The sequence below is a fragment of the Apteryx mantelli genome, chromosome 2 (assembly GCF_036417845.1).
Source record: "Apteryx mantelli isolate bAptMan1 chromosome 2, bAptMan1.hap1, whole genome shotgun sequence".
NCBI lineage: Eukaryota > Metazoa > Chordata > Aves > Apterygiformes > Apterygidae > Apteryx > Apteryx mantelli.
In genome coordinates, this window is record NC_089979.1 from 72,907,457 (window position 1) to 72,931,505 (window position 24,049).

The 24,049-nt window shown below is 40.1% G+C and overlaps 1 protein-coding gene across 8 annotated transcripts in view; it reads right to left on the reverse strand.

Annotated features, from left to right (window-relative positions):
* JARID2 (jumonji and AT-rich interaction domain containing 2) overlaps nucleotides 1-24,049 on the reverse strand; it is a 238,064-nt gene that overhangs the window by 40,108 nt on the left and 173,907 nt on the right. For all 8 annotated transcript variants that reach the window (XR_010883351.1, XR_010883352.1, XM_067290888.1 and 5 more), the window contains 2 exons: nucleotides 12,439-12,615; nucleotides 1,431-1,660 (listed from right to left, as the gene is read on the reverse strand). Coding sequence is in view for 6 of the 8 variants with exons in the window: in XM_067290885.1 (XP_067146986.1) it covers nucleotides 1,431-1,660; nucleotides 12,439-12,615 (407 nt within the window). In the remaining 2 variants the exon portion in view is untranslated. The remainder of the gene's footprint in view (nucleotides 1-1,430; nucleotides 1,661-12,438; nucleotides 12,616-24,049) is intronic.

The following is a 24,049-nucleotide window of genomic DNA, read 5'->3' on the forward strand; positions in this document are numbered from 1 at the left end:
TGGAAAACTTTTTCCCTGTGAAGAGCTCATGGCAGAGCATGTCTCAGAAGGCCCATATGATGTTGAAAGTCACAAGAAAAAAAGCATAAGAAGAGATGCAAAAGAAGGCAGGCATTCAAGCTGATGACTAAAAAAGCAAAAATTGTCATGATGGAATAAAGAGTGGAAATCCCACAGAGGTACAGGAAATATACTGTAGATAAACTGCAGGATCTCAAATCTGATTTAGAAGATAATACAAATCCAGCGGAGGCATTTCAGGAAAAGCTAAACACCACTGAAGCACAGGGTGTGGAAGGTTTCTTTGGCAAGAGCACTGCTATTTTTTATTTTTGCTGTTTATAATTCCCAAGCCCATGACTGAGAGGTGTCATCTAAGGCCTTGATGGGCCTAAAGACCACAATTCCAGCTCCGTGGTCTGCAGACCAGCCTATGTGGAAGAAAAGGCATTATGTGCCAGCAAAAAAAGAAGCGTCTCTGCAGTGGTCTGCTGCAGATTACCCACCACAAAGAAAGAAGAGGTGTAAGCGCAGCAAGCTTTTTCTACTGCACTGTCCCCAACCCATGCACTTGCCTGACCAGTCCCCAGACTGAATTAGTTCACATAAGACCACAGCTGAGAGAATTTAAAAGGGCACTGACTGGGGATTTTTAAATTCTTTTATAAAAACTTATTTATCAGTTACCACTTTAGGATCCCTTTGATCCAACTATCAAAAACAGATGGAGACACTTCCTGCCCAAATGCCAGTCACAACCACCATATGATCAGTCTGTGAAACTTTTACACCCAAATCAAATTCAGGCTGTGAGAAACCTGTTGCTGGATTAAGATTTTGCTACTTTTCAGCTAGGTAATACAAAAGTCCTGAATTTCTCCCCACCTGATACTACCACTGTGAAGGAGGAAATATCCTGGAACACCTTATCTAAATGTTGGGCAAGATATTTTTCCTGAGGTCTGTGCTACCCTTGTACAATACAACCCACTCAAGCATAATGTCAGTTTCTCCACAACACCAGTAAGCCTCCAAGATAACCTGAGCAGACCAACCATACACATGTGGAGCTCATTTTTCCGAGTGCTGTCAGCCTTGGCACTATCAGCCAAGAGGCCAACAAGGGTGCCAGTTAGAAAGGTTTAATAAATAGCAGTGTGAACTTTACTCTTTTATAGGTATACATTGCATAATATAAAGATGTGGTTATAAAACATGTGTTATCATAATGACTTCCTATGTATATATAACTTTTCTTTTTTCCTTCTTTGTCTCTTTCTCTCTCTTTCACTGAAAATTAACTCCCTGCTGTCTTCAGAGCATGCTTTTAAGGATTCCAATGTTCCCTCTGTGCCAGGTAGTGAAAATTGGAGCTAGAACCTTAAAAGTACGCGTTTCCCACGTGTCCGCAGTTGACTACGATTCATTACCTGTTTCCTTAAGTCCTGAGCCGATCTATGAAGAGTGTGGTAGTTGTTAGAGGTGAGCCCTTTCGTGGAGGAGCCAGTGTTTGTAGTAGGATGGTGATTAGCAGCAGCCTGGTCTTTTCGGCTCTCAGCCTTGTGTTCGCTGTTCCTCTCCTTCCCTGGTGTGGCCTCTTTGCTTTTGTGTTTTGGAGCAGGTTCTTTCTCCTTCGATGATTTGCCGGACCCATTGAAAACTGAGAAGAGAGAAAAGTAGACATATGAGTATTAAGAAAAAAAAAAAAGAAGAAAAACGTATGTTTTTCCAAACATATGCATATCCAAGACCAAACTGTTCATTCAAAACAATCCAATCTTCTCTGCTGTCAATGTTGGATATTTAGTGGGTGTCTTATTATATCAAAAGCAAAATCAATACAGAAATAGAAGCGCTACTTTGCATATTTATTTACATGAACAGATTTACTTAAGTGGGCCATCTTCTTTAATTGTTGAAGTATATTATCTTCAATATCCAAATTAAAACAGAAAAGGTATATTACTGTTTTGATTGACCTAAACACAGATTTATCAATTTCATTTTTATTTATGGCAGTTTTAATTAACCTTTTGCTTTTGCAGTGAGGGAATTGTAAACATAGAAAAAGGATTTATTTTTACATTAACATAAAAGAAAGGACATGTTCCACAAAAAAGCATATTTTGTTTTCATCAGTATCCAAATTGCTGAACCTACCTGACAGCAGTTTGTTTAAAGCAGACAAGCTGCAAATAGAAAAGGCTACCTATGCAAAGAAAGGAAAATCCTAAAAACTATTTGGAATGTGTCAGATAGCTGGGACCAAAGCTGAGCACCCTAGCCTTCTGCTGAAGTGAAAAGGTAAGTTAAAAGTGATGCTTACAAATAGAAAACATATTTTTAAACAATAAATATTATGCAAATATATGCAAGTCTATCTCAAAAAGTTTAGCTCCTTTCACTCTGCTGACTATAGTCAATATATCTGAGAATAACCGTTGGTCTTTTATTGTCAAGTGAACACAAAAAACTGAGGTTTAAAAAAACAAGTCAAATTTGTCCTTTGTTTTTTTTTGTTAATCAAAAACTCTAGTAAATATGTCAGTGCTACCCTGTCTTTAGTGAAACACCTGTCGGAGGGCTTGTGCCCTCCTTCCTTCTCTACTTACCTGCTCTTCCTTTTTACCCCTCCTTTTTGCCACAGTTTAGGAAAGGATGTAAATAAGAAAATTCATAAATATTTAGCAGCATAAATAACTAAAAATCATATTCATTACACACAACACACTATCTGGTTGGGAATCTTAACTAAATGAATTAAGTTATTGTTTTCTAGTGGAACAGCAGCATTATTTTCTCAATAAACATGGTATGTTCCCTTTTATCTAAACTGTGAAACTGAGATCTCTCTACAGATGTCCTGTCATATCACAGTATGTATTAACAGTAATAAGAATACAAACCTGCTGGACAGAATAGGTGCATCTAGGCTGCTTTTGAGTAGACACCGACCTCTCCTTTCCCACCACAACTCTGAAAGCTAAAATTCCTGTAAGCTACTGATGGAATTGCTATTCAGGTCACATATCATGTCCAGTTTGGTGGTAAATGTTAAAGCAGGTTGTGTAAAAATTTGTCATTGTACATTATTCCATCTCTTGCTCCTTCCCCTTTTCCTCTTGCACAAATCAAGCAAGAACTAGCACTAGGGTCGCCTCTTCCCTTCCCCAGAAAAGGAAAGGGCATGTTGTGGTCCAAAGCGCCTAGATCCAGGTAAATCACAGGTCTGAAAAGAAATGCTGTCCACAACGAAGACCCCACCAACTCCCTTGTGGTCCTCAGCACTCCTGAGGTTGGTGCGAGCGGTGCTGCCGCCAGCAGCCAAGGATTTCTCTGTGATTTCCCTGAAAGTCCTGTAACCTCCATGTCTCATTTTCGTGATGGAACTGATGGTAATTGCCACCTTTCTCGGAGAGTTCGTGACAACACATTTATCCTCCTTGGTAAGGAGCTCTCACGTCAGGTGGAAGGCACTACAAATGCACTCAGCACTACTATTTATTTTTAATAAGCTATAGCACAAACAAATGATGGCAGCTTTGTTAATGTGTATTTCATCACTGCCAGTGATACTTCTCTTCAGAGGGAACAAATTGTATATACAGACCTGCACATACAGAAACGTTAAGTCAGAGAGATTAGTTTTCTGTATTCAGTTGCCACTTTATAACTGAAAATTACTAAAACAGAAAACACGGCCAAAAAGCCAAACTGTGTGCTTTTATGGTTCACCAAAAAAAAAAAAAAAAGAAAAGCAAACATGAGACAAGGTATATTTTATATGCAACAGCTCATTAATTTTAAGTGTCGTGGGAACCCTGCCAGTTTTACCCTCTGAGTAATTATCTTTTGTCCTAATTTGTAAGATTCTTGAAAGGGAGAGGAAAAAATGTTCACCACTCTCACAGGAAAAGCTTGAAAAGCTTAAACCCTGAAAACACAATAAAAGGGGAGAGACCTAGATGCAAAACAGTCCTAGTCATGCTGTCTCTAGTTAAACTGGAGATGATATCAGTTTATATAAAAAATCAGTATTTGTTTCCTCGAACACCTATAATATTGTTATTTCCGAATAGGTATAAAAGCCTTTCTGTAACAATGAGATCTGGCAAATTCATGAACATATTATGTGAATAACTATCAAAATGTAATGTGACTAATTACAAAACTTCATAACAAACTGAGCATTTTAGGGGGAAAAAAAATCCCACAGGTCATGATTCTGCTCCTGTCTGAGTAAAAATTTAGAAATAAGTTATGTACATTCACAGTGTACAATACAGGATTAAACTTTGGCCCAAATACCTAGTAAGACAGTTCCACGCAAAGCTGAAATAGTTGCCAGTAAAGAAAGACCAAACAGCCTCCTCCCATACACTCCCCCCAGGAAATGTCTTGTTGAAGAGTAACTGATAATAAGAAAGAAACATCCACTTCTCAAAGGAAAAAAAATGACAACCCACCCCCCAAAACCCTGCACAAAATATTACCGAGACCAAATCTGATTTAACAATAAAACGACTAATTCTTCTGTGTCTTCTTATGCAGCAAATTGCAATTCCCCTTCATGTCTGCCAGCCCTTCAGTATTTGTGAGACACATAGGAAAGCACAAAAGGTGTACCTTATGGTTTACTAAGCCTGTAATACAGGCATGTTACAGCTACAGTCTGCCATCTGAGAGATAACTCTGCCATGCACGACGGCCAGTGCTCTGCTCCCAGTTTGTTTTTGTTTCTTCATTTAGCCAATAAAGGTCTCATCATTGAAGCAATAATTTCATCAAAAATAGAAAAAGGAGAGAAAGAGAAAAACAGCCCAGCGACAAAACTCATATTGTTAAAGGAAAGCTCTTTTGGAGTCTTGAATTATAATTATTTTATGCTACCTTAAGCAAACAGTTCCATATTTCCAGAGCAGCATTTAGTTAAAGGTAAGTGACAGACAGAGATACAAACAAACAGTTAAAAGTGTAAATAAATTATAATTGCTTTCAAACTTCAAAGAAAATAAATAGATACCATTTTATCCGCCTCTGTCTGAATACCCATTCTGAAAATGCTGCTTCCTCCAAAGCAATTATTATTATTGTTAAGCTGAAACAATAAGTGTCCCACAGTGAAACACTTGTGGGTCTTTTGGTAAGCAGTGATGATCAAATGCAAAGAAACTGAACCACTACATTCAAAACTTGCAAGCACTGGGGGTTTTAAACCACTGATACAAATTATAGTACCAGAGCAAAACATTCTGACAGGCGCAATCCCGCGGACGCAGCAGAGCCGACCCTAGGTCTGCTCTCCGCCAGCAGCAGCACTGGACCCTGGACGCGGGTGTTCGCAGGGCATCCTATACGGTGACTTCTGGAGATCTCATCTGAAACCGTGACAAAGAATCCCTACACAAACCACAGGGGAAACTGTGCAATTTGTGCCTGTATCAGGCACCCAGGTGTGGCTATAAGAATGGCTAAACCCCCCCATTCGGTAAGGTAAAGCCACAGATGTGCTCACCTGCTACAGATTAACTAAGTACTCATTAAAGGAACTGAGACTGTACTCAGTTATATAAATTTGGCATGTTTTAGCAATAAATTTTTTTTAAGTATTCATCTGAATGAATATGGTGCAAACATTTCATAGCAGAATCCGGCCATCTACTCAGAAGCCACTGATAACATGTATGATAACCACACTTTCGCTATTTAAACACCACAGTTACTGAACGGGGTTCATACAGTAGCTGACTCTATGGGCAAAGCTTTCTCTCACAAGCCCTCCTTGAGTTTATTCCTGTCCCACATTTGCTTGATACTTGAGATACTGGGTGACTCTACTGGAGAAACAGCGGAGAACTTGTGTATGAAGCAAGATTTCTGCTTTATGCTGATGCTCAGGAAGATAAAGACACAGATCATACACGCACATGCATGCTGCATGTAGCAGAGACTGCACTGTGTAAAGCAAGGGATTGCACATTCAGAAAACTATCCAAAACAAAGAGGGGAAAGATAAGAGTGGAAGGGAGAAGTTTTGTTTTTAGAAGGAAAAGCAGGAACCTTGCCAATTTTCTGAACTCGAGCCAGCTATTCCAATGCAAACCTCATGTTGTTACACAGATCATGTTTGGGAAGAGATGTAATATTAATCAACTTTCTGGCATTAAGTATCCGTTACTGTACAAAAACATTCTTGCTCTGGCTTTAATTCAGTTTTAAGTCACTGTAAAAACATTTATGGGGCTCTCAAACAGCCTTAAAGGACCCAAGCAATAATTCTTTTCCCTCCCGCAGGAACCAAAACAATGATCTACTTCCATAAAACAAACTATTTTAATATTGTCAGTTGTTTCCCTCAAGTGCCAGGTATGTTCAGACCTGCACAAACCATTTTTCAGAGAGAGAAGCTACCTTCTTGAGCGCCCAGGTACTATCTAGCTACTTGGGGTCAGCGGCGAAGGTGCATTTCCGGAAGAATAAAGGACGACGTCACGACTCAGCTGGCGTTATGCCATACAAAACCCGGCGGTATAGCTTTTTCTGTACTTCTCGAGGCCTACCCCAACCCTCTGCCCGCTGCGGGTGGACGGCTGCCTAACACAGTTCCCCAGGCGGTACGCTGGCAGGAGGCACGCGGCACGCAGCCGCAGCAGCTAGCTCCAAATTTCTGTTTGCCCCTGTCAACAGCACAGCTCCAGATGCCAGGCGCAGAGGAATACCCTGGGACACTGAGAGGAGCGTTACCGGTATGAGGCACCATCCCACCATCTGCAAAAATTCAGTACCAAGTGTCTCATCTCAGCGCAGACTCGCTGCTCTCACCTCACTATCACGACACAAACAGCACCAGGGGGGTCACGTGCGAAGCAGCAAGTCCCTCCAGCGAGCGCCTCTCCGTTACCACAAGTCTCGCACCATGATAACAATTCTATTTTTTTTGAGCAACTTCCAGCTCTCCTATTCTTCTCCACAGGTCATACATCTAACTGCTGAAAATCCGCAAATCCCCAAATGTGTTGTGCCTGATTTGCATATTTAAATATGCAAATTACTGCAAAACGGGTAATTTTCATGTTACGTATTTTTGCAGAAAAATTAAATGTGCAAAAATGTTTATTGCAACAATTACTGGTTCCATGGTCTTTCAACAAAAGGCTGTAAATCATCAAAATAATTGCCTACCCATTAACTATTGTAGCTCTGTGCCTGAAATTTTCTCATTCTGCATTTTAGCTGGATGCAGAAAATATTTTCTTTTAATGTTTACCTCTTCAGGATTAATTTCACTGAAAAAGATGCATGAGGCTAAGATTCTGTCTTATGTACACATCTACAAATATCAAATTAACTTAAAAACAAAACTAAACAGGGAGATTCGGCCATAAATTAGAATTTCCTCACAAAACACTCAAATGCTAATGTATGTAAAAGTGATGCCATTTAAGCCCAAGACACAAATAGTACATTGAATTATATCCTGAAATAAGAAAATATAAGTATCTATGATCTTTTCCTGCCTGAATTTTATTATTATACATGTAAGGAAATTACTCTGCTAATTTATCCATTGCAAATTGAGAATTGAAGTATTTTTCAGTATTTCTGGTAACTGAGGAAGCCAGCACTACAGCAGAGTATAGTATTTCTAGTGATGCCCGCTTACTACAGCCTAACAGATCTGTTTGAAATACGAGCCACCAAAAAAAAGGCATCTATACAATTTTCTCCCCTGTTCACTTCATGCAAAAGGCATACAGAACAATTTTTAACTGACCGGGTCAGGAAAGCAGAACATGGATCAGTAACCATTTTTGACCCTGTTAGAGTAGCCTTTTCCAACACACTGGAATTGAGTTCGCTCTGGCTAAGGAAAGAAGACTATCCTACAGGAAGAAGTCCAGTTACAAATAATGCTGATGAACTCTGTTTTCCTAAATGTAAACCAGAATTTAATTGCTTGTCCTCAGACACCGAAGACAGACGCAACATTCCCAGGTAAGCTGGCTCAGATGCACACTTGTCTCACGGTTTGAACTTTTGTACCTCTGCCAAAAGTAACTAATCCTGCAATCACCTTCTGCAGCCTGCTATGTATAATTTCAAGATTGTCTGTGCAACTGTATCTGAGTACACTGCTCCTCCTGAGGCCCTTTTCCAGTCCACAAGCCCTTACCGCTCCTTTCAAGTGGAGCAACGCCTATCCCCTTTTGCTCTTTTGATAGGACCGATAATCCAACAACTCCCTAACTGCATCTTCCAGCTCCAGATCCCAGTCTGCCTAACAAAACACTTGGCACCTGCAAACATTTTCCTTCAGGAGCCTGCAGAGAAAACCTTATGTTGTGCCACAGAAGGAAATCAAAGTAGCATTTATTTAGTCAGGAGGAATTCGAAGATTTAGTTTTAAAGTAACAGAGACCTAAGCCTACCATCTTACCTATACCCGGAATTTCCTCCAAGTCGTAGGGAGATGTAATTTAGACTCAGTGCCTCCCTGTCCCCCAGGGAACCGAGGTACAGCTTGCTCGCTGAGAACCTGCTTTCAGTGCATGTCAGTCTGCAGCAGCTGATGACTAACACCCTCCTCCCTCTGCGTAAGGTCAATTTTGTAATAGATCCGTGTCTCTCCATCGCTTCCTCCTCGGTGTTGGCAATACGCCCACCCAGCCCAGCTGTGGTTGAGAAGCTTCTCCCCATACCTGGCAGCTACACTGAAGAAGAAACACTTTGTTTAAGCCAATGTTTCTGCCTGGCTTCTTTCATCAAATTCCTTGCATTCAAAGCAGTGCACTAGTCTCAGATAGCCTGATGGTCATTTAAGGTCCGTATGAGATGCAGACTGGGAAAAAAGTAGGTATTTGAGCAGCGTGCAAGTGTTCTGAAACCTGACGTTCGGCATTGAAATACCAAAAATCATGGTGGTACATACACTTACATTCAAAAAGGTCAACAACACAGTGCAATTACAATGCAGTCATCTGAATTTGGGCTCTATCTGCTGCAATATGCACATCTTCCCTAATTTTCCATATGTTAATTTTGAAATTCACAACAAACTTACTTAGAAGGTTTGAAGTTAAAAGGGAACTACATGCTTTAAAAAGAAGAGATCCTTGACATACTTTCCATAAAGCTATTCTAACATAATTTTAATATACTGAAGCAGCAAGAGGGATTTCTCTATTCCAACTAAATGTTCATATGGTTTCTTAGCTGGGAAAATATTCTTTTGAAGTCAGCAGCTATATGGAAACCAAGTGATTCAGTTGATTAGTTTCTGGCCGTTCACCATTTAAAACCAGCTATAAATCATAACTCAATTAAAATCATTCTGATTAGGACCAAAATTCCACACAGAGTTTTAGAAAGCTTCTAAAACATCCTTGTCTTAAAAAGATACAAATAATTAAAGACACAAGCCTCTGCTAGCTTTATTACTTAACTTGACAGAAATGTTATCAATGGCATTTTGAGCAAGAGGTCAACCTAAATGACCTCCTGAGGTCTTCTCCAACCTGAATCAATCTATGACATGTACCAGGAGATCGTATCTTAACCCATAAGCACGTAATAAACTCACGCACATTTTACTCTGCATTACAAGACAGCAGTTCTTTTGCAAACACAAGCTGAAAGTCTTTAGACCAAATCTTTTCCTTTTCTTAGTGAGATCACTGTAAATTTAAACATGCTAAAAAAGACAGTTATGTGAAGAATAAGCCAAGAGTTATGTGCAAAACAACCCACTTGACATGAGAGATCATCTCCCCAGAATCTTTACTAGTTTTTAAGCAAGGCAAAAAGCACACCACCGCTATCCAAACCTTTATCTGCTGCTAACATCTAACATGTGTCAGACCCAGTCTAATCAGCTGAAGTGTGGCAATGACACAGGATCAGTTTTTGAAAGCACAGCTCTACCATTTTGCCTTGTGGCGACCGCAGCAATACCTTAGCAAATGGTTTAACCACAAAACTATCACTGCCTACACTAAGACACTTCATCAAGAAAAGACCTGCACATTGCTACATATCCCTTTTACACACTCCCATGAAGGTGAGGGACAAACATTTCACTTGCCAAACATTTTACCCTACTCTTTAACAGTTAGCATGTCAGAAGTACTAAGAAAGTAGAGAGGAAAGGCACAGGTAATAATCCCATTCTTTAGATAAATCTACGTAAGCAATAAGGTTGGAAAGAGACAAGGCAGTTGAGCTAATTATTCCAATTCACACAGTAAGCTATGCCACGTTATACGTGCTGCTTATTTGTACTAGGCATTTTCTATTTAGTTAGCCATCCAAAAGGTGGCTCAACAGGCTAGGTTAGAGCAAATGTGTGCACCCTAATAACATCCCATATTGGTGTCAGAAGAGGATATTGACAAATGACTTCACCCAGGAAAGTTGTTCTGGCCCCCACTTAGTAGAAAGAAATCATTTGACGCTGTCTAATGATATTAATCAAGCTCTGAACCTTTGTTGCTCTATGTCATAGCAAATGCTTAGCATTTCAGGTCCAAAGTGCTTGACTACACATTGTACACTAAAAACAAAAGACTTTAATTCATTAAAAATAGACTCTCACGCTAGATTAAGTTCATTTGGTGCACCTGTCCCTGGTCTGGCTTTGTGTGTGGTCTCATTTGAAACAGACACACACGAACCAGAACCTACTTTATTCACAGGAAACAAAAATACCATTGGCTGTCAACCAAACTAACAGACACTGAAAAATGGGAATACCCCTGGGTAAGGAGATTTTGATTAAAAAAAAAAAAAAAAAAAAGACAATGAAGTAGAAGAAGGAGCTGCCTTCTGCGGGAATTCCTGTTTCATCACCTTTGTCAAAACATTTCACATTGTCTCCTATGTATTTTATAAAGGTCTCTGGCACATCTATTAAGGCAGCAGCTTCATTTATGCTCACTCTGATATATATTGATAAAGATTTTGAAGCTATTAGATGGCTCATTAAGTCTGCCTTTACTTACCCTCAATTAAGATTTCAGGTGTCTCTGGTTTTGAGCTAATTTCAAAGTGACTGCCATCTGGGACACTCTCAAGGAACGTGATCAGCTCCTTTTGTAATGATATATCACATTTAAAACTCTAAGGCAGCAGTTCTGTTATGTGTAATCTCATTTTCCACATACAGAGTTTTGTGTCTGTTATGTTGTTGGTTTTACTTAGACATCAATCCAAAGCGCCAAGTTTTGATCCAGGGCTTTTATGGCATTAAAGCTTCTGCTCACAGCTGACAACTGAAACGCTATTAGCCATAAGGTTCCCCTTCCACTTTTCCACAAATGGTTCACAAAAAGAAAGAAGAGCTTGAGCTTGGGTGTGCAATAAAAAGCAGATTCAGGCATGGTCATGAAAAGCAGTTCTGGTATAACAAGTGCTTCTTTTACAGAAAAGTTCCTTTTGAAAAGCAGACATGAGGAGCAGCAAGGCCAAGTAATCAGGATCTTTTACGCTTTACTTCAGAGCAGAGAGTAGCACCATAGAAGAAAAAAAGCAGGCATTGGTCACAACCATCTCTCCAAAAGTAAATTGTAGAAAAGTAAGGCCTTCCTCTCAGTCCTGCTAACAGGAGGGGAGCTGAATGGGCAGTTAGCAGAAGGAAAGATTTTCATGGCAAATTAATACTGAGGAAGGGAATGGGGAACAAAAAATTCATGTTGAAATGGTGTCTGGCAGGGAGGGCACAGAGTTACCAGGATTCCCCAGCTCTTGCTGGGGAAAGAACCAGGTCACACATGACTTTGGCAATAGAGCATTATGGCAGGCTCAGAAAGTTTTCATCCTGACGTGCAGGTCTTCCATTTCAGGCAAGGTAATGTTGCAACATAACTGATCAATTTATCAAGAAATGACATGAGACCATCATGACAGAAATACTTTGCAACGAATGCAGTTTTTGTTGCTTTGTAAGGAAATAACCGACTTGATAGGAAGCTTTCATGGAAGAAACTTTTATGTTACTGACAGCATCAATGCAGTATCTTAACCTACTAAAACTGTGATATCAATATTACATTTGAAAAAATAAGTGTTGCCCCTTTTGCACATTTTGATAACACTTATAAAGTACTTAGATTTTTATATTTAACTTCAATAAAACAAAATCATCCTAGTTTAAACATCAGTCTCAAAAGAGCTAGAGAGTACATCAGAGATTAGCTTTCATCTGTGTCACTTTAAGTAGTCTCCAGCCCTGCATTTATAGCTCTTTCACACACACAGTTCAGATTCTCAGGAGAAACAGGTTAAAACAGAAGATGCTGAAACCTTCTCATCACGCTCCATTTTCTTGTTATAGCCTGCATCAGTTTTCACCCAGATCCAGAAGGATGGAGAAGGATTAAGTATATTCAGTCCTTACATTTCATTACTAGGCAGTGAAAGGGAATAGTATTATTTAGGACATACCTTGCCCGTTTGGAACATGCTTATGCGTTTTTCCTTTCCTGGGGGTGGACTGGCATGATGATGAAGCATTGTTTGTGGCTGTTTTTGTGTCCTCTGTCTCCTCATCTTCTTCTTCTTCATCCTCGTCATCCTGAGAGCTTCCAAAATATACCATGTTGCTGGGCAGGGCTGGAGAACCTGATCATTATGAAGAAATGGTTCAGCATCGTTATATTCACTTATTACACTAACCACATTTGTCATAATCTACTTTAGTGTATAATATAGCAAAGATACAGAGATGGAAGGTCACACTAGTGCATGACTAGCTGTGGATTTTTTTTTCATTTTTTTAGCAAAAGAATACATATGTGCCTAAAAAGCAGGGTTCTCCAAGCCCCTCCCCCCCAGCAGATTCTATTAATAATTTAGACAAGCAAACAGTCTTGCTACAAGCCTTAATTAATAGCTTTGTATATTCAGAAAAGCAGTAACACACATGCTTAATTTCAAATATGTGCTTAAGTGCCTTGCTGAACTCTTATGGTGTGAACCAGAAGCTTACAGCTTTGCCAAACAGAAGCAAAAGAGAGCATAAACAAACCAATCTGCATCACAATAATGTTTTTAAGATATTATTACAATAAAATATTAGTATTTAAACTTCACAATGCTTTGTGCAGTATTCTGCAGTATTCTACACAATGCTTTGCAGTACTCAGCAAGGGGAGTAACTGCTTCTCTTTTACACAAAGAGAAAACTGAAACACAGAGATGCTTAAATTTGTCTAACAGGTCAGTAGCAAAGGGCAGAACAGAAAAAAGGTCTCCTGACCCCCAGCGCGGTCCTCTTGAGGACACTGCTTCGCACCTCCTGCTTATTTCACAGGCGGTTCCTTCTGATCTGGGTAAGTTACAACCCGCAATTCCCCGAGAGAAGCGTCAGAATTCAGAAGTCTAGCAACAATACAGGATCGTAATTTAAATTTACCTCCTGCATAAAATTTCTTTTGTGTGTGTCATGCAAAAGTCTATAGGATTCCCTGCACACAACTGTAGCACTTGTTACACAACTGTTCCCAGGACACAACTGTAGCACTCTCATAACTGTTTTAATATACAGAAATATTACTGACAACTAACGGACACCCTCCCTTATCTCAAATATTAGTTGCCATTTTGAGATGAGTCTCCTGTCTAATCCCAACAGGGATGGACACACGAGACTTCTCCATATTCACAAAAAGATCTTTTTTGATGAAGAATAGGGGGAAAAAAAGAAAATCAATAGAAGTGGAGAATGGGGACTCATTGCTTCATTATTTTCCTGTAGCTAAACAAGACAGAGGACAAAGAAAGCTGTGCTACACAGCAACACAGGCTAGTGACTATTTGGCTGATGCCTCCTTAGCAAACTGCTTTGGTTTCGGCTCTTCAGAGCACCAGTTCTGCTTTTTGTCTGATTTTGCCTGTGTTGGTGTTGCCATTGCCAACAGTTAACTAAAGCTAATTTTGGGGTCCAACTAAGCTTGTAGAAAATACTCTTAACTATAAAAACTGTGCTTTAAGGAATGGATACCTAAACATGGCACAAAAACCAGAATATGCTGTTCATACGATGTGATCCTTTCTAAGGATCACAAAATCCTCCCTCAAGAGTTTTCCATTAGATTTACAAGGAGGGATGACTCCTTCTGGCACAGAGCAGGCAGAGCAGCTGAGGGGTACAGAGTGGCTGTTCAGAAAGGCAGTAAGGGGCCGCTTACGAAGGGGACACATCTGGCATTAACAGAAGCTGGGTACTACTATCCAGGAGGCCAAAGTTGGTGGCAGTGAAGCCACATGCATGTGGATCACATGTAAAACCTTCTGCTCTTAGTCTCTGTAAGAGCCCCTTGCTCTGCTGCTGGAGGAACAGCCCACCAGACACCACCTCCCTCCCCCAGCAGCCTCCTTCCTACCATTGGGGGAAAGGGTCAAGAGGGAAAAACACCTCTAGAGTTACTTTCTGGCATCCAAATCAGGATTTTATCGAGGGGAAAAAAGAGAAGCCAAAGGTGGCCACACACAGCAGCTGGACTCTGCTGCTCATTTCTGCTGGCCATGCTATCCACACTTTTTCTTCCTCCTGCCTTGCAAAGTACACAGCCATTTTATTTCTCTCTTGAACTTTTGCTAAGGGTAGGCAGCAAAGGTAACGCTCTCTCTTCCTCTCTCAGGCAGTTTTGGGACTGAAGCTGGCATGGGAAGAAGCAGCAGGAACCCTCCGTGCTGGCACCCTGCGCAGCACATAGATGGCACTGTGGGGGACAGCTGTGGAGCCACTGCAGCAGCACCTATGACATGATGATTCTTCCCTCTAGAAATAATTTATACGTTAATCCATTAAACCTGGACACAAACATATGGACACACATGCTTACGTCCTATGAGGAAGTCTATATTAGCCTTTTGCGCATCACAACCTTCATATTTACATAGACTAACAATCAAATAAAGTAAGACTGCTGACGTATTTCAAGGCATGGGAGTTGTAACAACTTACAAAACCAAAAACCTTGGCATTTTTTATGCAAGCCCAGAACTTTTTGGCACACCCTAAGCAAGCATCTAGAGAAGGTAAGAGGTGGTCAGTTGGAAGCTAATGCTTCTGCTTGGGGGCAGCTTTAGTCTCTGATACCAACTAACTAGAGGACTCCAAACCAGTAACTCTAGGACACTGCTGCTTGAAATACAAGTTTCCCTTTTTCTTCTGCATAGGTACCCAGATTTGTTGTATCGGTCCAGAATTTACTGGCTTTGCAAGCTCTGTCAGTTTGTACCATGTGTCAGTTTTAATCAGGATCCTACATCTGACACCATCAGTGCATTAATGCATCAACCAGCCATGGCAGTAAAAGAAAGTTACTGCACAAACCAATAAGCCAGTTTTCAAAGATTAATAGCTGCATGGCTTCGGGAAGCCAGATAAAATTTGAATAACAGAATCACAAACAGGCATGCACTAATCTGGAGATAATATTTAAAAAATGATAGGGTGGGAGAGAATAGTAAGTAAAAATTAGAATGCAAGGAAGTAATAAGAAATTGTATGAATAAAATGGAATGAGCTTAGATCACTTTGCAAAAACGTGTGAAAGATGTTTTCCCCTCAGGACAGTATCAGGGATGGAATGGATGTGTTAGGAACCCCCCAAATTAGACTCAAACACAGACTGAAATCACTCTATTATAACTAGAGAAATAAATACTGTCAGAAATACTATCATTCTGAGGCACTAAAATGGGAGACCAGATATAGTGTCTGTTCATTAAGCCTTGTTTTCCTAGGCCTTCACATCTTCGAGCTTTTTGGTCAGCTGCCTTTCAACTGCAACTAGTGAAAAATAATCTGCAACACAAACGTTATCATCACAATTACAATTTTTTTTATTTTCTTTTTCTTTTTTTAAATGGAGAATAAAATGTAGTACTACGTGAATCACTTAAAAAGGAAGGAAGGTTTAACCCAACTGGGAGAACAGATACGAAATACCTAACTCCTGGTATTCTATCGTTGTAACCCCGGTGCATAAATCTTGTGTTGGAATGACGTTTTTTAATCCTTTCCAATTGAGATCTATGAACAACAATGGCTAAACTGCATTCCTCAGACAGCTGGGGCTGCTTGGAGAGAACGTTTCCAGAGAAATTAGACTAGCAACGTCCAATAATACAGGACAGTCCTGCTGGTCCTCACTTTACTAATCTAAGCACTCTGCAATATGAGGCCTCAGAGAAAAGTTGGCATTCACTTTGAGTCTCCTGCCATCTCCCCTTCCTCTCTCCAGCCTTCTCTACACTTTTATTAAAGATGGCTTGCAAAATAGAAAGAAAAAAAAAAGGCTAGACTCAGGCATTTTTATTTTATTTAAACAATATTATGGATGTGAGACACCGAAACAAATCTAAAAGTTCTGAGTTTTCTTGCTTGCTTTTTATATTGCAACTCTTTTTATCACTGTCTTTTAAATTAAGTTTTCAGCTCCTGAATAGCCTCAAATATTATTTGATACCACTTCCACTTTAACTCAATGTAGCTAACCATGTTCAAAACGCTAAGAAAACACTAGTTTAAAACCTTCAAGTAGGCTGCTCGTGGTACTCAAGATAATGCAAATTTCTTTTACGGGCAAACTTAAGGAAATGCAAGCCTGTGAGTACACTCCAGTTTCGCTCAAGCTGAAAGCACAACAATTACGTTGACTAGATAACACCTAAGGTGTGCAAGCCTAAGCAGCTGACGCGCACTGGTGGTTTACCCCAAGCAAAGACAAGAACCGCCCCCCCCCAAAAAAACCAAAACCTCCCCTTGTTGAAATAAAACTCAGACGTCTAATGAATGAAGAACTAATAAAACTCATACGAGTAAAGTTTCACTGTAAGAATGAAGCTGGGTGATCGTTCACCTTTTTTAACAGGATTCCTGTCCTAACCATCCTGCATAGTCTCTGAGACCGCACAGGGATGGAAACATGAAGCCAAAGCCTACCTCTGCAGGAGACCAATTTTTTCCTCAAAGCTGCTAATTTATATAAACAATACAGAGTAGTGTGGTTGTAGGCATGAACGTTTAAGACCATTGGAGATCTGGAAAAGAATGAGCACTCAAGAACTGGGTTTGTTTCTTCCAACTATATCAATTGGTCTCATAAAATATATTGTTTTCCTCATAAATCTTGCCTGTCTTCATCTCAAGTTAAGAACATGGTGTTTCTCCTAAGAGACACAGACTTTGCTGGGAGTTGTTGCTCTCAAGTTTCATTGTGTATAACAGATATTTATCATGAAAATGATATATAACAGCAAGAAGATAAAAAATCCTCCAAAATGGCATGAGAACGATTCTGTGAATAAGGAAAACTGCAGGTTCACCAGATGTGTACATAGACACACATTCACAGATCATAAAGTTATAGGTGCTTGCTTGATATTTTTTAATTGACTATACACTACTCTGCACATTCTAATATTTGAAGTAAGTATTCTTGTCTTTGCCAGGACACACTCATCCATAGAAACACGAGTCAGCTATGCTAGTTCATTCTTACACACCTTTTACCAGCCAGACAGCAAGAGTAAAGATGAACAATCATCCCTCCTCTTCCTCTTTTCCTCCCCAGCACCAAGATGTGATTCTCAAAGACTACCCAGGGCAATTTTAAGAGCAACATTAGAATTTATTTAATGACAAACAACAAAAAATAAGAGATCCAATGCTCTGGATAGAGGGCAACATCTGTACCCAGGAGGCAGCACGTCAAGTCTCAACACTCTAGGTATATAATTCTCTCCTCCTTTGCTTTCCATCCCCAGGAAACCAGCAGAAAATCTGCAAAAGTGTTACGAGAGCTTGCGGCTGTATTGAATTTTACACGTCTCCTTCTATACCATGGAGCCTCCAAGTTGCGCAGGCACCTGCTACCATGAGAATTCAGCTGATGAAAGAGGAGAAAAGGAGAAGTGCAGTTCAGAGCCGTGGGGAAAGCGTGTGAGCAGTCCTTGACAGTGAGAAAGCAGTCCTGTTTCACACCCAATCAACAGGCGCTGCCTGGAAAACCAGCTTGCTCCGCAGTGAGGGTGGAGGACAAATCTGATGGTAAGCTAGAAAATAAAATTTGACTTCCTACCAATTATTTGGAAAGTCTTTCACAAAGGGAACCATCTAGACTGTCTGTGGCTGTGTGGACATTTTTTTTGGCATCATATATGGTCTACAGCATATCCCCCCCACCTGGCCTCTTGTTCTTATTCTTGTGCCACCACCTTGACTGGGGCAGTATAATTTTTTGTGGGGCCATGTGGCAAATTGGATCAGGGAACTGACTGAGATTAAAATCCCAGACTACGGAAATTAAAGTCCATTAATAAATGCTGTAACCGTAATGTAATGTTACAAGCTCTCAAGTTAAGATTTGGAAAATTTCTATGCACACTTTTTCTTATTGAATGTGTAGCTTAATATATCACTTTATGTTATTAAACCAAACATGAAACACAGTATGTTTCCAATCTCCTGTTGGAGCTGTAAATTTCAAGAGTCTGCCTCGATGATGTCTAGGCACACTGTACCAACTGCATTTCTTTTTCTTTTTAAGACAGCTGATTTGTTCTGCATCAACATTTGCACAAAAGCACGTGCCATCACTGAAGAACTGGAAGAGGCACTCACAACGCGACGGGCAGGAAGGAGAAGCCATGGCAGAAGAATTAGGCCAAAACAGAGGGCAGGTACCAGCGGGGCAAAGAGGCAATGAGGTGGGATGAAGAGGGGAGCAGAGCGAGGGCAATTAGCAGATGGACCCAGGCTGCACAACAACAGGAACAGGAAGATGCTGAAAGAATCACCAATGTTATATAGTAACAAACACGGGGAAGTAGGAAGGACATCTTCCATTAACCTGCTTTAATGGAAATATCTGATAGTTCTGTCCACCTGGTGCCTGATCTGAACCCTTGCTGCCCACCTTTTAGCAGTTAACAAGTCACTGTTAACTCACAGTCAAGAGCAGAAAAACTACAGCCAAGGCCAACCAGCAGCTTGGAGGGAATTGCCAACTCCTCTCCTTCTCCTCCGAATCACCACAGCAAGGCCAAATCACCAAAGCTCACCCTCTTGATGCAGTTTTAAAAGCCTTAACAAATTGCCACAATCAACTAGGGGATTGTAAGCTGTGCAAAAAGCTCCAACAGCTAATGAAACAGTAAGTATCCACTCCTCACCGATATCAGAGAAGAAGCTAGCTCTCATATGATCAGGTATCACTGCACAGGAGAAATTTTCAGAAAGTCATTAATAGTCTTTTTTTTCTTTAATTCACTCATCATGTTTACAATGAGCTAGCAATTACTACCCCCCCCCCCAAAAAAAAGGAAGATACTCAGTTCTTTGACAAATGAGTATTTGAGTATTTTTGGCAACTGTTTCAATCAGTATCTGCAGTTCCATAATTGAAATCTTCTCTCAGGTATTTTTGTCTTCTCTACTACTGTGTGAGAGAGCAACACAAAAAACCCCGTAACTGTACAGGAGAAACAATTACCCCGACTAGACACAGAGTGTAGCCTAATGCACACGAAAGGATGACAAATGTATTTAACATCCTCTGTTATAATAGTTTGATGCATTACCTACATAACAGTAATTACAAAGTGAAACATGTTTTTCAAAGTCATGGTGTTCTTTCAGCAATCCTCTCAGAAAGATGTTACACCCTTTGCATGTGCAAAATTCAGGCTTGTCACTAACCATGGGCACTAAGGCTGATGTTTACCCAACCTGTGTGCAAAGATGCATTGAACCCAGCAGCAAGTGCCTGATTAATAGAATAAACTATACTTTTTCCAGCCATTTTATTTGACTAATGAGGTTATTAAACTTTTTTTTTATTTGACAAATGTGCAATTTTTCCTCCCAAATTACAGTATGTTTTGTTTCTCATTAAATTGTCTTAGACTTTTGTCTTAGACTAGCTAAACATATTTTAAAAACTCTGAATTTGGATCTGAGGAGTGGAATCAGAAGTATGGAAAGTGTATGTATTTTGCCAAAAGCACTATTTCATTACTCTTCAGAATTAGCTGGCAGTATTTCTGCAATATTTACTGAAGTACAAACCAAATGTTTTCATCTGGACAGGATTCAAACTGTGGTATGTTACAACCACAACAAAAATCATCTCAATCCAACAGCCTTCTCTGTAATTTGGGCTGTGGTTTCTATAAAATTGGAGGATTCTTCTCCATGAATTATTTACACCGACTCCCCCTTTAACTCCTCTCTTTTTCCTTCTAACAATTAAACATAACCCAGATGTGCTTTGGAAAAATCTTAAAACAATTTAAGACATCAGAATGATTTAAGCACAAGGCAGGTCAAGGTATGTGGGACTTAAGCCTGCCCCAATAAACATGTGGCATGCCAAGCTCCACAACTAGCTGTTTCCAGAGGTCTGGCTTTTCCTCTGACATAGGGCCCCATTTCGGGGCTGCATGCAGGTGGAAAATCTTGCCTCCCAAATGCTTCTGATGTACTGGCATCTCATTGCTGAAAATTTAGGGCCTGATTCTCATTTATTATATAGCCTACTTATGATGTTTTGGCAGGACAGTGTAAAGTCCCTGAAGTGCGAATAAATGTAATTTATGCCCATGCTTTATAGCCATTTTACAGAGCGAGGCTAAAAGAGAATGAACTACATAAACTCTATAGTAAAGAGCAATTGTATCTTACTGATTTAACTCCACCTGCAGGAACAGTCCCAGTGGGTGTTCCCTGGTGCCTGAACAAGACGCAGGAAAAGGCCATCCAAAGCACAGAGACAAAACAGAGCTCATAAACAAACTAACGTTCAAACTAACCACACTCCGTCATTGCAGAGATCACAAGATGCTTAGTGTTATGGCTAGTGTAAAGACATAAAACCCATTTTCCTCTTGGTCCATTCTTTAAAGTAAAATAGTCAAGTTAGAACCAAAAAGCACAAGCAAACTGTTCATCTTTTAGGGAAGTGAAATAAGAAAGGGATGTATGAATCTTCAGGGGGGAAAAAAGGTTCACTTTTCAAAGTTAACAAAACACACACAGAGTAACAGCCTACTGAATACTGAAAAACAACTGGAGTATCTTTCACATCCACAATTCATATCTGACAATCTCAAAGCAATTTACCTCCACTAATCTGGCTAGATTTGGAGGTGAACCTCAAAAGCAACCCAAACACACTAACCCCTGACTTTAACCCCTGTTCCTCTCCACCACGAACAAGAGAAGTTTGTAAATCCAAAATCACTTCTCTGTCACTCCCCATGTCCTACCAGGCTATTTTTTATATTGAAGAGTTCTTTAGCCCCATCACTAGTCTGTTCCATTTCAGACCTGTTTAAGGCACAATGACACATATTTGCCCCCTTTCCCAGGGCAATTTTACAAAAATTTTTGTCCTAAACTGACAAAAAATGTGTGCTTTTATGGGTTGCAGGTAATTACAGAGTTGCCTGCAAAACTAAAAACGAAGCTAGTACTTGCCTTGCTTTTTCTTGATTATGAAGAACCCTGTTCTGCTTTTCTGAGCAGCAGCCTTTTCCTCATGACTAGAACTTTCCACCAATGCAACTATTATTCCAGCTCCAGCAGCAGGTGAGAACAGTAGGAATACTTGTCTATACAGAGATCCTAGTACAGGAGCAAAAGGTTAGAGAACAGGCCTGCCTCTCACATGATGCAAACATCTCTAGTGACATGAAAGGGAAGTGCCCGACAGGACAAGGGTAACTTAGTGGCAGACCAGTATATCAGCATAAAATAAACCTTTCAGGGAGCACTGAACCTATTTTATGTTCACAGATTACAGAACCACGCATGCACATTTTGGGTTGGATGGAAGAGGAGGGATTGCCTTTGCTAGAATATGTTACATAGCCCACCTGGCTATAAACTGTGGGCACTGCTGTTAAAAACACCTTAAAGAACAAAATCACCTTCCCTTTTGGTTCGAAGTACAACAAATCTGATGGTCTTCTGGTGAAGGTCATCTTGTTTTCTCCAAGCCATTTCTAAACATGCCTGCATGTACAAGTGCATGTGTGCACCCATTCAGTCGCTGGAGATTGTAAAGATGGGGAGCTTGTTGAGAAGGGTCTAGTTTAATCTCAGGGTCACTTGAGATGGGTTGATGGAAGTTGCACTGCTGCACTCAGGATGTCCCATGCCCCCCAGTAAAGCGTCTTGTAGAATTTCAGTTGCTCTAACAAGAACCTTCTTGCTTTATCCCCAGCTTTTATTTTTTAAATCTCTCCCTTCTTCTTTCCTTCCACATTCAACTTACTAACAGAGCTACCATTTTATTTTATTTGTCATTTCTATCTTATTTGTTCTTTTTTCTTCTTTGTCCAGATGAAAAACAAGGTATCTTTCCTTTCAATTGCCCCATCTCACTAGACTGCGCTGCCATCAGGGTCCATGATTAGTTTCATCGACATCAAGTGTCTCTTGCCCTTCTCCTCCATCCTGCCTTCTCATCCATGCGCCCTCATTGCTGTTTCCACTCCTCCGCATCTAATATACAGTGCTCAAAGTCCATGCAGACCTCGAGTAGTTACACAACACAGTGTCTGTCCATATGCGCAGGACAAGTGGTACTTCCTATCCTAAGATTAGGGAAACTACTGCAAAAGGAAGCAGCGACCAAAATCACATACAGCATTTTAAAAAGAAAGACTAGTACCCAGATTTTTCTTACAAGTTTTATGGAATAAGCCTAGGTGCATATTGCTTTTTATATTATGTGCTCTCTGTTCACAGTCAGAGACTGCTTCTGCTGCTTAGCAGGAGAACCTAATGCAACCAAAGGCTGGCACGTAGGACCCACAGGTGCTAACCCAAGCACAGTGCATAGCAGCACAGGAATGGGGGCTGTATACCTTATTACACTGCCTAAAACTTATAGTGCTGATACTTATCAAATTCTAGCACCAGCTATGCCTGTTCAACTCTGTCATTAAAGTTTTAAAGTGAAAATGCCCATCCCAGGTCTAGGATCACAGAACTCAGATTTTATGCCTGTAGTCTATCCATAATCAAAAGCCAGCTATGCCAATACCTATTATGGTGTTAAATATTATCCTCATTTCATGGAAAAGGCTAAGCAGCTTGTCTGGGGACTCAGAGGGAGTCTGTGGCAGATACAGAGATTGAACCACAAGATTAGTCTCTGGTTTCAACATGTTCATTCCACCCTGTGGCTTTTTGCAGGGATAGGTATTGGAATCATTAAAATGAGAAAGGGGCCCCAGAATGGGAAGGGTAGAGGAAAATTCTGATTCTGTTGCAGTACACACAGAACACTATCTTACAGTCAGCAACTTTTCTAACTTCTTAAATTTTTCAGTAGGCACAAATTGATGTGAAGTATGTATACCTCTGCTGCATGTCTAGGGATGGCCCTCCGGCAGCATCCCCATCACTTGGGAAAGAAATAATGCCACAGTGTTTCTCACCAGGCTCTTTATGTCTACTTCATGTGCATGCTTTTTACTGTGATCCTGCATATGTACTTCTCTCTACCAACACAGATTAAATCCCTCTTTTGTCCTAAACCACTGTGTGTTCCATAGGCGGACTAAATGGCTCTGTATATCACATACAGTTGTATTATCCACATAGGAAGAGGATCCCTTATCCTATATTTTAATATGACTCCTGACTTTAAACTCTCTTTAAAAAAGAACTTCAAAATTGTGAGATTTCAGTTGCTACATGCAAACTTATTTCTATCAAAGGGTTTGTGCAATTAAGACTGTACACTCCAAAGTTCATTCTTGTATTTTCAATCCATCCTAAAATTTCAGTCTCATATACCAAGTGATTTAAAACAAAACAAAATCTATAAAAAGTTTTCCTCCAGTATTAAAAATATATATATCACAAGTCTTCATGTTTTAATCTTCTTTTGAAATTCTACAAACTAACCAGGACTGCAAAACCTTTAAAACCTTACATTTTTGGACACTGTCAACATTTCACTGCTTTGCTTCCACACTAATCAACTTGCTGTGAGATTTAATGTGCTTATTCTTATCTGGTGAGCCTGTC